This window comes from Micromesistius poutassou, assembly GCF_964030765.1.
Source record: "Micromesistius poutassou genome assembly, chromosome: 9".
Taxonomy (NCBI): domain Eukaryota; kingdom Metazoa; phylum Chordata; class Actinopteri; order Gadiformes; family Gadidae; genus Micromesistius; species Micromesistius poutassou.
Genome location: NC_140279.1, coordinates 8,574,583 through 8,589,776, shown reverse-complemented (window position 1 = coordinate 8,589,776; position 15,194 = coordinate 8,574,583). Strand labels below are relative to the sequence as shown.

Sequence of the window (15,194 nt, the reverse complement as noted above, 5' to 3'; positions counted from 1 at the left end):
CGACTGACCCAGAATCACCATGGAAACACGGAGCAGTGAAGGCTCGCGTGGCGTGTTCTGCATCCTGGCATTGCACAGAGAGGCGGAGTAACAATGGTTTATTATGTACATTTCTCTTAACAGACTACAAGGGACAAAAACACATGCAGAAAGCATCATTGAGATATACATGATATGGATGGGTAACAAATTGCGCATAATGAGATGCAAAAAATAATAATTGGAATAGAAAATATTTATGGATTTATTACGCACTTTTGCAGAATACACTATAAATAGGTTTGCAACTTCTGTAAATCATAGACTCGTATTGACATACGCACGGGAAATGAAATGATTGGCGGTGTAGTGTTATTTGTCATTGTGGAGTAAACTAAACAGTAATGGAGAGCAGCTAAATTAATGAGACTGTGCGATGCTAGAGAAATACTCCAGCATGTCTTGTATGGTAAATTCCATTGTAATTCCAGATCCGGGATAACAACGGCCAATCAAATCCTCAAAGTGCTTGTACTGGCGGATGAACTCATCTTGCATAGAGTGCCATACCACCTATTGGAGAAAAAAAGAGTTGCAACCATTAAAGAATCAACAAGATTGGGTTGCAGTTTTGTTTTCATGAAGCTAAAAAGTGCTTTAAACATTTTCTCTTGTCCTTCTCACCTGCAGCAGGCTCTCTTCTTCACACAAGTGTTTATCCACTTTTTTGTACAGGTTGTCCAGGCCCTTCTTCACCTCCTTGCCTGGATACTCTTTGATAACTTTACGCAGTTCCTGTTTGTTAAAAGCGAGCTGGTAGCTCACCTCCTCCTCACGCACACCCTGTGCCACACGTGCCTCAACTCCTTCAAAGAAATGCTGTAAATAGGATCAAACAGAACATAATTAAAGGGTTGATTGTAGGTGATACAAGCCTTTGGGATTAGGCGTCTTGCTCAAAGATGCACACAGGTAGGCTGCGGACATTGGGGATCGAACCCTTAAACAACACCCTAGCCCCTACATCACACAGTGAGCGCATATGGTCATGATAGCAACATAGACCCTTACATTGAGCTTCTCCAGAGGCTGACCCAGAGAGTTGATGACATAGGACTGCAGGTGCTCGGTATACTTGTGCTTGGCTTCCCTCCTCTCTGCCTCCAGGCAGGAGATTTTCAAGCGGGAGAGCGTAGAGAAGATATGGTGGAAATTCTCCATCATCACAACATCCCGTGGCGTCTTCTGGCTCTCATTGGCCACCTTTTCCACTTGAGACAGAAACCAATAAGAAAGCAGATATTCACTGTCTCCTCTTTTGACACACCAGCTAGAAGCAATCAATGAGTTATGTGATTTTGTCTCACCATTCATGAAGACGGCCCTGATCAGCTTGACATAAGCCTTGTCCAGATCTCCCCGCCGCTCAGCGTTCCGGAAGATCGTCTCGGCCAGCTCGGCAAACTCCTCAAAGCCTGTGACAAAAGTAAGTATCCCCACTTTGCTTTTCTTGGAGATCTTCACTTCCTCCATCTGTTTGATCTGACCGGACTGGGAGAAGACGAGATGAATTATTTTCATGATACTCATAAGCTGGTGTTTCCCAAAGTAAAAGTAAATAATTTCAGAATTAATTAAAAAAGAAAATGGCCAAAACACCCATCCTACCAATAACGTTCCAATGCTCATATACTTCCGGCATTCCTAATTCTTAACAAAGGGGGGGCCTGACAAACTCCACTCACCACCAATGATTTTCATATGATTTTAGGGAGGGTCTAGCCTTGCCATTTTGAATGTGGATCAAGAAATGCAGATAGCTCAAGGTGTAAACCTAGTCACACACACACACACACACACACACACACACACACACACACACTCTACAGGAGTTGAGTAACCCTCACAATGCATTTGTCAAAGTTCCTCTTGACGGTGACCAGCACGTTCCCCAGCGTGGTGCTGAGGTACGAGGCCGGGTCCACGTTCTCTGCCGTCCACACGTGGTGGCTCATCTTCACCAGCATGTACAGGGAATGGAAGCTGTCGATCTTGTCCCCTAGCGCGATCAGGCTGTTAAGCTCCGTCTCGATGCTCTGGAAGATCTTGTTCATCATCATCCGCACCAAGTCTTTCCTGGGCGGACGGTAAACATTGGGTTAGGAGGATAGACAAACACAAAAAGTCTACTATCACAGTTGGGTTGTGTTAGCGTGGGAATGGGGATGGACAATAGTGCTGGGTTAGTAAGTGTGCAATGTCATTGGGTTAGGGAAGGCCATGTACTTTTGTGTTTGGTGCTGCTGGGATCTAGTGGTTTAGGTTATGTTGAGCATTGAGTATTTATGTGTTTGGTAACAGGTTCAGGAATCCCCAAAGACAACTCACTCTGACGATAAGGAGTGTCTAGGTTCGCTCTGAGGGGTCACTTTAGATGTAATCGCTCCATCCGTTTCTTCTGCTTCTGGCTGTGGAGACACATGACAGATCTCAATGAATGCATGTAGCCAATCAGTATAGTAAAATTATGGCAATATGAATGCTATAGCAGATTATCGTGCATCTCATCTCATGTATGGTCATAGTTCAATTTCATTGTGACAAGTGAATTATTTCTATGGATGGGTATAGAGCGCAACAGTGACCGCCCCCTTTTTTTAACAGCTCTGGTTCCGGTAGTAAATTTCCCATTCATTTTCACCATTGACTTTTCATAAAATCGTTATATAAAGAGATATAAGCCTGGAACCAAGCCAATCGTTCGTTAAGGTAGTCGAACAATTGGTGACCATAGAACATTTGATTTAGGGAAAAAAGTTGAATTTGGAGAATGGAAGAAAAGGCAAAAGGTACAAGACTGTGTACATTTTTTGTGAAGTTTTTTTTTTTCTCATCCCATAAACCATTGCAATCTTTTTCGCAATGGTTACAACCCAATAGTTTAGCGTGTTTCTTGCATGTTATAACCTTTGTCATTATTATATTTTTTTATATTGTTAATACAAGTTGTGTCTTATATTCCTGTGTGTATGTGTGTGAGTGTGTATTCATAGTGTTTTATGTAGTGTATAGCAATGTCGTCAACATGGTATGTTCCTTCGTTCCTGACTGCTATCACCGCGTAATAACGTTACTTGTTTTTAATACATGTCAAACGTATTCATTCAACATTATGTATTCCTAGCTTTTATATAACCACAATTACTAAAAAGCACTGCTTGGGCTATATCATATATTTAAACTTTTATTTTTATCATATATTCTATATCAACATATTTTTCCACATGTACAGCTAATTTATAAGCTAAGTATAACAGCTAAGTTATTCCGCTACAGTTCTTACAACAACTCTGACTTTCCATTAATCTAAGGGAAACCATGGTTGCTGTGGTAAGCGATCAAGTTCAGTGGTAAGCGATCAAGTTCAGTGGCAGCAGTCATCAATGGCTTGACTTTCCCGGGTGAGGGTAAACGTTTCCATGTTAACAGCGAGCTCCACCAATCAAAGACGTGTTACACTTTAGGATTGTGTGTAGTGTAGTAGTAGTAGTAGTAGTAGTAGGTGGTTTCAAATGACATCGCAAATAAAATATGTTGTTCTAAAAACTAGAAGTTTGCGTCTTTAACTTGTGGCTTCTTAAGGGGCACCATTGTTTCAAAACGGCGCGTGGCAAGTAAACTTTGGATGGTTACGACACAATGGCTTTTAATCAAAACCTCTATGGAGAAAATGAATGGAATTTTTATTTCCGGAAGCACAAGCTATTACAAGGCTTTCAGAAAACAGACAATTGACATAGCAGCTGCATTAACTGGCACCATCATCCACTCAAGTATTTGCTGTTTCCAGCTTGTGAAGTGTTTTGTCAACTTCCTTGGGACGTTGTCTAGATGCTGTGGGTGTGAAAAACATTGACACCGTATCAAGCGTGTGTGCTGTGCAACACATCCCTTATTATTTCCCTGATAGTGATCTAAAACTAGCCTGAAATCGTCAGACCAATTCACAAATGTGAATTAGTCTTGATCCTCGCAGTACATTTTTGATTTCAAGGGGCGTCATCAATGGGTGCAAACTGCCTCTGGACGCATTGGATAGACCTACAACCAATCAGAGCAAGGAAATGTTTGACCCATCAGCTATCTTGGTTGTTGATGAAAATGCCTCAACAGCACAACACACCTCTGTTCGTCATCATATCATACCTGCCCCACACTAGACAAACGGTTGTGATTAGCCTGACCCAGTTTGCTGCAAATCTGTCTGACTCTAATCAATCTGTGCTGTTTTTTCATTTGTCAGTGCTGTTGTGTAATGTAAGGTTCCCGTTTTGCAGCCACTTCGAAGCTGTCAGTTGTACCTGAGCCAGGGGCGGCTGGACGGTGGCATGCTGCTGCAGCTTGAAGAACTTGCTGATGAAGTCTTGTTCTGCCAGACACAGAGGCTCCAGCTCACTGAGGACCTGCTCAAAGATCTGGCAACAGGATGACAGTGTAATGCAAACGTATTCCCAGGATCATCCCAAGGAAAGAACCACAGGCTGATCGGTGATAGAACCCCTGAAGTGTCACCTTGTCGAACTTGGTTCGGTCGGCCACGTCCAGGTCGGAGGCAGACATGTTGCCCATGTCGAGCAGCGAGGATGACTGGGAGCGCCGGCTGTTGGAGCCCTGCACTGCCAGCTTGTTTAGGCTGGATGTAGAGCCCGTTAGCTTCCCAGAGCTGCCATGCAGGCCTGGGACAGCACAAGGAAGGTCAGACTCAAAGTATGTTCCTTAATAATTAAAATAGTACTTTTGGATAATAAAAGGACACCACACCTCAGAAGTTACCATGGACACCACACCATCCAACAATAAGTAAATTAAATCGGTCCATTAGCAATTAGTTATTCTGTGATTCTGAGTCATATCTATGATAGAATTTAATTGTGTTACAATGTAAACTGCTTTTTTGGGGTAAAAGAGCACTGGGCTAATGGCGTAATTAGTAAGTAGCAGGACATTTTCATTTAGGAGTTATCTGAAGAGGGAAGCAAAAGATTTTTGGCAAAGTAACACCTGTAGCAGAGGAGCAGACGGCATAAAAAGCAGGTGGAACTTCCCTGCGCAAGGGGGATACTTACTCTCGGATTCCTGTTTGAGTGCACTCTCTTTCCGCGGAAGCGTGGCTGGAGGTCAGTTAGAAAGGCAGGCATCAGAGACAAAGACAGGTTAGGGCTAATAAACATGCAGCACAAGGTAAGCGAGCCACTGCAGTGCATCTCAACGTCTGGAAGACCCTGCACGTCTAACCCGTGCCTAGGTTCCTAGGGTCTTCCAGACGTTGAGATGCACTGCAGTGGCTTTGCTAAGGCGATCAAACGTTCAGAAAACAAAATTCTAATTTGTTTTCACAGGGAAGGTGACATTGAACAGAGAAAGCAGAGTACTTGTGTTGAGCAAAACCAAAGGCAAGCCGAGTCCTCCTTTATACAATGCTAACAAACCACTGACAAGTGATTTTTTTCAAATAGATTGCCACTGCCTTTCTAAATAAGAGAGCACAAAGAACAAAGAACATTATACGCAAGAGGTCTTTGAATTGTAGCTACATCGCAGGCATCTTTGATGCAGAGACTGGACTAAGAGAGTAGAAGAAATTAGGTTATTTTTGTTTGCAGTTACAGAAAATACATAGGCCTATATGTGTTAAGACAAGAAGTATTCATTCACTGTTTTTCATCTTCATGACCACACCAAGATAAACGGCTAATATTACAGAAACCACGTGTTTGTGTTCAGAACAAATGCGTAACAATCTCATAAATTAGTTTATTTTATTTTTGTAACAATCTTAAAATAAAATAAACTAATTACACTGATCTTACCAAACTTGCCCTTGGCCTCCTTGCTTGTGCCAGCCATCTTTATCTTGGCCACCTCAAAGAAATCTTTGATTTCTCGTTCATACAATCTGGTCATGTATTCCACATAGGTCTATAGAGATATGAGAGCCCAAAAAAAGGTGTTAACCTGTAGCATTTACTGGATGCCACATACATACATCCCTCTGGAATAATGTTGTAGTAATTTATAACATTAATAAAGTAATATTTAATAATTAATTAACCCTGATCGTGATCATAAGATTAAAGCCATTTCTCAATACCAAGTACGCGGACTACGTACTCGCGGACTTGGAAGTACGTACTTGGCAAGTCCGGACTTTCAAGTACAGACTTCCGAGAACGCGAGTACGCACCTGCAATTGGAACAGCAGCGGACTCGATGATGCATCCTGGGATATTTAACGGTCCCAAGTCCACATCGGAGTCACCTCCGATGCATCCTCGGTAGAACGGCCTCATCGAGAACACTTCCGGGTTTTACGACAGTACTCGCGTACTTTGAATTGGAACAGTGCTTGGGCTACCACTGATGACGTTTACCGAGAACACAAGTACACGAGTACACACGAGAACGCAAATTGAGAAACGGCTTAAGACATAAAACAATGTGGCGCTAACATGCAGGTATTTCATGAGACAGACTGACCATGGACAAGCCCTCGTACTTCTCCCTCTGCGTGTTCTTCAGCCACTCCATGAGTTTGGCGTAGCGCAGCAGGTCCCTGTGCAGTGGGCTGTGTTTGGGCAGGCTGAGGTCCACCGTGTGCTGGGACAAGGTGGAGCTCTGGTCATGGCCCTGTGACAACAACAGAACAATATACTTTTTTTAAAAGTATGCAGCAGAGTCTAATATAAAGTCGCACACTGGTATTGAGTAGAGTTTATCCATCCTTACATGGGGACTTTTTGTTTTACCTGCACGTTCATTATGATATAGGCTGCATAAGTCTGGCAACCACAAATACATCAGGTCATATGTTAGTGAGACAACTATTCAACTACACTTTTGAACAAGTTGGAGAATTCCTGAACTTTCTTCTACCATGTTGATGTGGCTTCTCATCTGCAGCTGCAGACATGCAGGCATAACAGACTGGACAGGCAGAGGTTCCATGTCCCCGCACCTTTGCACAGCAAAGGCCTTTTCACATTTTTGGAAACCGTAACACAGAAAGCTGCAAGCAATGACCAGTCCTTGGATGAGAAGAGAAAACGGATGGGTTTATGACTCTGGCTTTTACAAGAGAGGTGGGTGTATAGAGCCATTAGGGGGCATATCCCATGCATCCAATGTTGTGCAGCTAGTACTGCAGGAAAAGTGAGTTACTAGACTTGCTGGGATGCAATGTTAGAGGTTGAATGTAATGGCGCATTTCCACCAGCGGGTACACTTCAGACCCAGCACACCTCAGCCTAGTAGTGAGAGTGCGGTATAGCCCAGCTCAGTTACGGTGCACGTTTCCACCGCTGCATTACCCTTAGGGCGGGGTTTACGATAACCACAGCAGCTACGTAAGCATTGTGATCTCATAGCAGCCCGACACAGTGTAGCCTGCTAATAAATCCAAGGAAAAAGAAGAACACACACATTTTCTTGTGCAACATTTTCTTCAATAAACAAAGCTTTCGCCGTTGTCCAGAAATACCACTGTTTGTTTGTTATTATCCCCCTGTCGCACAGAAGGGATTCTGTCGACCAATCAACGGACGGCATGTGTAGCTCAAACTTGCCGGGACCCCCACTCTTTCCCTTGTGTCTCAGTACCTCAACGGAGTAGTACTGTGAGACGAGTACGGCTCAATACGGCTCACGTCCACTTTTGGCAGTGGAAACGCGAACCGTGCCGCACCTTTGCAGACTGAACCGACCCGCACCCTGTGGTGGAAATGCGCCATAAGGAGCACTGTGGGGGGCGCGTGAGGGCTACCGTGATGGTACTCACTGGAAGTGACAGACAGGAGGACCTATAGAACTGAGGGATGGTCATTTTGAAGTGACTGAAGTGGTTGAACTAACACAGAGACAGAGAGCACAGCCACAAAGTCCAAAACAAGAAGGGGGAATGGAAAACACAAGAGCACAGGAAGAGGGTCAGATCTACCCAGGAAGTTGAGATATATATATATATATATATATATATATATATATATAAATAAAAAGAAAGAAAGAAAGAAAGAAAGAAAGAAAGAGAGAGAGAGAGATCTCTTCATTGTTCGGTAATGACCAGTTTTCCACAGAGCCCTTAAAAGTACAAATACATATATACATTCATGACAAGACACATCTGTTTCACACAAGTATATATCAAGTGCCATGCTAATTCAGTAGTATAATCATATATTAATATAAGGGATTCCGGTGGAGGAACTGAGCCGTTTATGGGTGGTGGGTTACCTGATGAACAAACACGTTGTTGAGGTGGTTGGTGAGGCGACGAGCGAAGGTGTCCCTCAGGTCGCTGAACAGGTGCTGCTGCTGCTTCACTGCCAGCAGCTGGTCATGACCTGAACAGAACAGAAATGAGACAGACAGAGGTCAACGTGAAGACTGTAGACCCAATGAAGTTGCATTGTGACTTTTATTTTAGGTTCTATGCTGAAGATGGCATTTATCATTTTTTTTGTTTGTTTTTTTTAAACCCGACCTGGTCGAAGAGCCACATTCATGCATTGCAGCAGAGCCTCAGATGCATTGATGCAGGCCTCAATCCCTTTAGGGGAGGACAGGTCTCCCTCCTGCAGGGCCCGGATGTGGCCCTTGGACAGATCCATGTAGTTCTGAAAATGGAAGAAGACACTATAGTGAGACTTGAATCCATAACAGTTTTGGGTAGCTTGCTTCAATATTTAGATATTTTATACCAGTGTAAGCAACCCCCCCCACAACAGAAGCCTATTCAACATCAAAGCTTCTCTTGGCTGATACTGTCCTTTTAAAGAATGTGTTGCCCTTCATTTTTATTCATATTTTCATCATGTTAATATTTAATATTTATGTTTCATAAAGAAGTAGAAAAAAACAGAAACCGCCCTGCTATATGGACACAAAAAAAAGTCTTTGTTTTCCAGCGCTTCAAATTTACAATTAAATACCTCATCGAAAAATAAAGGCGGCACATTGATTAGAAGGACAATATCAGTCATGGAAAGCTCTTTTCTCCCCGTACCACCAGGAACTGGATCTCGTCCAGCAGCTTCCCATTATTTGTGTTGCTGATCTGGATCAGACGGTTGCTCTGGGAGATCTGGTCCATCTGCTCCTTGACGCTCTGCAGCATCTCCTCGTAGCTGCTCAGCTTATCCTCAATGTTGTCCACCTCTGACAGAGCCTGGTCCAGCAGCTGCATCAGGATATTCACCTGCTTCTCGGACGCCATGATAGACTGGATGTTGGCCTGCCGGTACATAGGTTAGAGGGCAATGAGCCTAGCATGGCTGCCTGCGGGAGTACCCATGGGATCTCTTTCTCAAGATTATACAAGTTTATGACAATATCAATTAGGTGCTAAAGAAGTGATATAGCAGACATCAAGTCAACAGCCACTCACACAGAGATCCTAAAATATTGCCGTTAAAAAGATTAGGAATTATGCTGGCCTTGTGTGTGGTTTTACATAACATGTTGGTGTTCCGGAATCAGAGGCAGGATGTTAAACACAACAGTGTCAACGTCTTGTGTGTTGTATTAATGCTTTGTGGTTATGTGTTGAAGGGCTTTTCCCAGCAGTTCACATTTATACCCTTACTCTTTAAATGGAAGACAAGTTGCTGTTCATCGTATACACCATGTTGATGCATAAAGATACATTTGCAATGGAGCAGCCCTTTTCCACAGACGTTGATGCAGCACTGTAACTAAATCCACTGCTGGCTTGAACAATGGAAATACAATGCCTCCTTATTCCATGTTTGTACATTTTTTATAGAAGGCGAGGTACAATAACAACAACATTCCTGGCTTGAACAGGCTGTGTAAAGGTGGGCTACTGACTACAACGTATTTTTTCCAATAGCCAGAGAATAAAATGGCACCAGGGTATGACAGTAAGATCAGTGTCTAACCACAAAACCTAAACAATGCTGTAAAAAGGGAGGGACTTGATTGGAGTTGACTTCAAAACGTGCTATAATAAACATTTATCACCCGTTTACCAAGAGCAACTCTGATTACCAGAGCGCCAGAGCATGTATACCTTACCCCGTCTAGAACCTGTAGTTCCCTGGAGAGTTTTTCGGCAAAGCCCTCGGCATTAGAGATGGCATATTCGCACACCTCCATCATGCCCTCAATGTCCTGCTCTTCCCGGGCGTTGAGCTCCTGGTAGTCATCTAGGGCATCCTCATCTCCGCCAGCCACACTCTGGGCCTCACCTCTTGGCGCAGACTCTAACCCAACATAAACACATGTGCTATGTGTCAGAGATGAGCACAACCCTTAGTGTACTCATATGAAGCCTAAGAGGAAGGAGACAATAGCGGACAAGGGACTTTCTGTGATGGGGATTAGCCAAAATTATTAACCATGGTTAGTGATTTAAATGACTTGTAGAAATATAACACAGGTGGATTAGTTCAACTTTTTAATTTAGGCGTCATTGGTCAAGATAATTAATAAGGCATAACAACCTAATTCTCTGACAGCATCATTTCTAAATGCAGCTGTCTAACTCTTAGACAAACAATTAATTAATGTGTGTGTCGTTTAAAATAAATTTGTAAAATAATTAAATAGTAATTGACTCAGGCAAAAGAAGACTACAGTATACGGACTAAGAGAATCAAAATCAAAGAATTATTCTACGGTTGTCCATCAACAAGCCTGTACAATTTCAGCCCAATGTATCAATACAATTTAACTAGGTTTCATGAAATGTCAGAAATATCAGTGTACAAAAGCCAGCTTTATAAGATCAGCAGTGTGTAGCTTTCAGGGATGTTGTTTTTTTAAATGGTGATGGTAGTCTGACATGATGGGAATACAACAGATAGGAATGAGGGGGGTAAGTCCTACCAACCTTCCGCTCTAGGAAGTTCTGGCCAGAGAAAGATTTTAAGAGAAGAGTCAGAATAAAGAAGAGTTAAGAGTGAAACAAAGAAGAAGCAGAAGGATTTTGTACTACAGCCTACGTATTGCATTCAAGGAGAAAAACAGTAAACACACACTAGATTGTAATTTTTTAAAGTAAACTATACAACAAGATATTAATTTACAGAGGGAAAGAAAGTTATTTGAACATGCAATAGTACATGTACAGCCAGGAAATGTTTCCATTTATGGTAGTGATTAAGAGTGCAATTACCAGGAGCACTTACACAGGGACAACACATGGACACACACATATAGTGAAAAAGCAAATACTTCAGACAATCCCAGGGTCAGTAATTGTTTACATACCTTCCAGTAGTTGAGGACTGACATTAACAAACTCCACCTTCTTCCTCAGGTAGCGTTGGTTCAGCTTCCAAATACAAGAGATGAAGGAGTTCTTCTCAGCCACACTGCTTGCCACCCAGCGGTACACCTTCTCAAAATGAAGGTCAAATTCTGGATTTTCCTGGAAAGGTTAAGGAGTGTGTATGCCAGCATAATCTTAAAGTGGACATACACAAACCTAAACATACATGTTTAAACCTTTGACAAGCATATAACGGCTTTCCAAACAACAAGGTTATTAGACCATTTGTTGTTCTGTATGAGGAGTATTGGTTAGCACAGTTGTCATTTCCTCACCTTGCTTGGATCTTTGGCATCCACCTCTCCAAGATCCCGCAGCTCCCATGTTATCTGCCGCTTGTAAAAGTCCCCCTTGTCAGACTTCTTTACCTTTACAACTTTAACCTGGACAGGCCTCTCCGTCGTTACTTATGTTGAAGAAGAAATGCAATTTAAAAGCTACAGACAAATCCACATAAATTCACCATTCATTCAAGCACTAGCAGGTGTTCTTTACTAGTGAGGAACTTTGTTGTTTGCAGAGAAACTCAAAAGCAATTGTAAGTTCCTCAGACATTTCTTCATACATTATAATATTTATATTGCGCTTATACTGTACCAGTTGCACACAAGAAGCAATTCTTCTTTTTCTTTCCCGCCTTGCAGACGTTTACAATACTGAGGAGACGCTCGTCGTTGGGTGTGAATATGTCCCTCTGGAGCGCATGTTTGATGGCTGTCATTGTGGATGCTGTTTGGGAAGGAAGCATTTACTGAATATGGGCGTAAACAACAAAGATACGTTATACATAACGGTGGAGTGGTCTACACAGGCAGATCTATAAAATGGTTACGACTAACGACTGTTTTCAACGATATCAACATAAATTGCGTACTACAAGAGGGTGAAATCACCTCAAACAACATCATCGTATCATACACGATAAGCGGTGGTCTGTTTGACTCTCCTTTAACACGTCTTATTAAACATTTTATTGAAACCTCTTAGTCTAATGCGTGGTGGACAGTGCTGCCGTCTATGGCAAAACAGAGAGATGACAATACTGTCGATGTATTTTCGATGTTCAATGCATTCATATTATAAACAGTTGAACTAACCTAACCCCTTTAAATGGGGCCAGCTTTGTGCTAAAATAGCTACTAGCTACACCCAGCATTTACGCAATAAGGGGAGCCGACTCTGATCTTTCGATTTTTTTGCACAAAGCTGAACGATAATATGTTTCGTCAAATGAACTACATGATTTAGAAAATAAAACCATATAACTTGCCTCAGCTACGTTAGCCCTTGGCAAATCCACCTCGAGACTACTTCCTGTACGAGCCAAATGTCACGTGACGCGGTGAGGGTGCCGACCCAGGAAGTAAGGTCTCGCTGCAGCCTGTAGGTCTGTAGGACATGGACATCCAACGTCCAAGTGCTACGGTCACTCACGTGGAAAGTTTCAATCTCTTCTTTCAATCCCTAACCCTAACCACTACTACCCTATCCCTAACCACTACTACCCTATCCCTAACCACTACTAACCTATCCCTAACCCTAACCACTACTAACCTATCCCTAACCCTAACCACTACTACCCTATCCCTAACCCTAACCACTACTAACCTATCCCTAACCCTAACCACTACTACCCTATCCCTAACCCTAACCACTACTACCCTAACCCTGAAAGGGACATAATTTAATAAACATCATCGCTGGCGTAAAACGACTTTGACGGTAGCAGTTGGATGTTGATGTCCATGTCCTACAGGCTGCAGCCAGACATTATTGGGAGTCAGGCCCCCAGGAGCAGTGCCTACTTCCGCAATCCAAAGTGCTCAGTGGCCAAGCCTGGTATTGCAGTCTTTTCATAAACTAAAACGGCCTCCAATGATAAATAACATAGGCCTACTGGCTCACTTGGAAATTAGGTCCGATGTGCAAAATTCCGAACTACCCCTTTAAGATTCTCTTATATATGAGTGAGTGAGAGAAAAGGCAGAAAATATGTAAACTACTAAAATATGACATTTGACATCAGAAGTCCGATTTTTTGGGGGGGATTTTGTAAGTGAAAATGACCAGACCATATAATTAACACACATTTGTATAATTGCCACCAGGCGGCATCTATATAAGCATGATTCTCACGGAAGCGCAATGCATCCACTTGAGACAAAAAATGTTTCTCGCAGGATTTTGAGTTTTTTCGCTAGTTCAGAAATAGGCCTAAATCTGATTTTCTTTTTCTTTGAATACATTTTTTCAGAATTCTTAATTCTAAATCTTAATTTAGTCTCGTAGATTCTTTGACATCCAAGATTCTACCTCAGAATCCTTGTGATGGTTTGATGTGTGAATAAATGTCAAATGTGAATAACCCTGCGAAGCCTGGAAGACATTGAATGAATCATTTATCTCGAAGATGGGAAAGTTCCAGCTTAACAAGTAACTTTCAACATCCTTAAGAGCTGTCAGCAATGGTTACTTTCATCGTTTCATCGTCAGGAAGGCGTGACTGCATGCCATTTGATGTCTGTCGTGTGCACTGTGCACTGCGTCATACATACTGTAGCGACCCTGAGACTCTTTGGGAGTTTGTGTGTTTTGTGTTATGTGTTTGCATTGTGTTACTTTGTTGTGCCGGTTCTATGTGCATGTGTTGTGGGGTTTACTTGCCGGTCGGTGTGGGGAGTGGGTCGCTCGGCTGGGGGCGGGGCTTGGGAGAACAGGAGGGTGGGGGCTTGCACGTGGAAGCGTGGCGGGTGCAGGTGGGTGTGCCGGTGAACCGGTGGTTTTGTGTGTGTATTGGTTTTTCCGGGTTCGGTGACCAGGTTGATAATAAACGGTTAACAAGAACTTGCGACTGGACATTCTTAAGTTACCGGTAGGGTCGCTACACTGGTGTCAGAAGTGAAAACTTTTTAAAAACTTTTATTTATTTATTTTTGGTCCTACTCGACGAGTCGGCTGTAGTTGCTATAGCCGTTAGCTCTGTTTTTTTTTTGTTGTCGCTTTACATCAACACCAATAATGTTCCCGGCGGACTGTCGGGTGAAGATAGAGACGGACGACTACGGCGAGGGTGCGTGTGGAGTAGCTTCGGGGTCTCTGGTGACGGGAAGAGCCCAACGGGAACCGGCCGCCGTTGGAATGAAGGGAGATTTTTCCCGCGTGGTGCGCAGCGCCGACTGCCCGTGGCCGCCACAGGACGGCTACAGACATGGCGGCGCCTTTCTCGCATCGAGCCCGGTGTCCATCAAGACGCCTAGATACACCGGTAAGGCTGACTGGGAAGCTTTCCACGCGCAATTTGAACTTTTGGCCGATGCTGGCGGATGGTCAGTGAAGGGGAAAGCGCTGCAGCTTGCGATGTGTCTGTCGGACGAGGCGTTGTCATGTTTGTTGCTGCTTAGCCCAGAGGACAGGGGTGACTATGCTGCCCTAGTGGGGGCGCTGAAGAGGCGTTTTGGACTGTGTGTTAGGCCGGGACTAATGCGCTCAGAACTCTGTAATAGGCGTAGGAAGCCGGGGGAGACGCTGCGGGCCCTGGCCAACGATATCGAGAGCCTGTCTCGGCGAGCATACGCCCACATGCCACCAGCCGTGCAGAGCGAACTCGCTCGGGATCAGTTTCTCCAGGCCCTTTCCCCTACAGAGCTACGCACGCAGACCCAGCTAGCCCACCCGCAGACTTTGCAAGAGGCCCTGGAGATGGCTATAGAGAGGGAGCTGGTGTGGGCTGGAGCCATCGACAGTCATCCAGCTCCTCAGCCGATGGTGAGATCGGCAAGGGAGGGTAATGAGGACTCACAGAAGCCAGCCTGGGTGGACGAGCTCACTGAACTTGTTCGCGCCGTCTCTATGCAGGCGGACCGCCGCT

At 43.7% G+C, this 15,194-nt stretch overlaps 1 protein-coding gene across 4 annotated transcripts; it reads right to left on the bottom strand.

Annotated features, from left to right (window-relative positions):
* Positions 1-105: 105 nt before the first annotated feature.
* Positions 106-12,727, bottom strand: exoc1 (exocyst complex component 1). Of its 4 annotated transcripts, none has more exons than XM_084473271.1 (19): positions 12,597-12,727; positions 11,924-12,055; positions 11,602-11,732; positions 11,266-11,392; positions 10,069-10,256; positions 9,038-9,265; positions 8,516-8,648; positions 8,266-8,375; positions 6,517-6,666; positions 5,850-5,958; positions 5,106-5,150; positions 4,552-4,715; positions 4,341-4,454; positions 2,368-2,447; positions 1,887-2,115; positions 1,347-1,530; positions 1,051-1,250; positions 664-858; positions 106-552 (listed from the first exon to the last, which is right to left on the bottom strand). In XM_084473271.1, exons 2-19 carry the CDS (start codon positions 12,045-12,047, stop codon positions 400-402), a joined length of 2,664 nt encoding a protein of 887 aa, XP_084329397.1. In that variant the 5' UTR covers positions 12,048-12,055; positions 12,597-12,727; the 3' UTR covers positions 106-399. The 4 variants fall into 4 exon arrangements, with proteins under 4 accessions (XP_084329397.1, XP_084329399.1, XP_084329396.1 ...); XM_084473270.1 differs by having other exon boundaries at positions 108-552; positions 11,266-11,425; positions 12,597-12,721; XM_084473273.1 differs by lacking the exon at positions 12,597-12,727 and having other exon boundaries at positions 107-552; positions 11,266-11,425; positions 11,924-12,051.
* Positions 12,728-15,194: the final 2,467 nt, after the last annotated feature.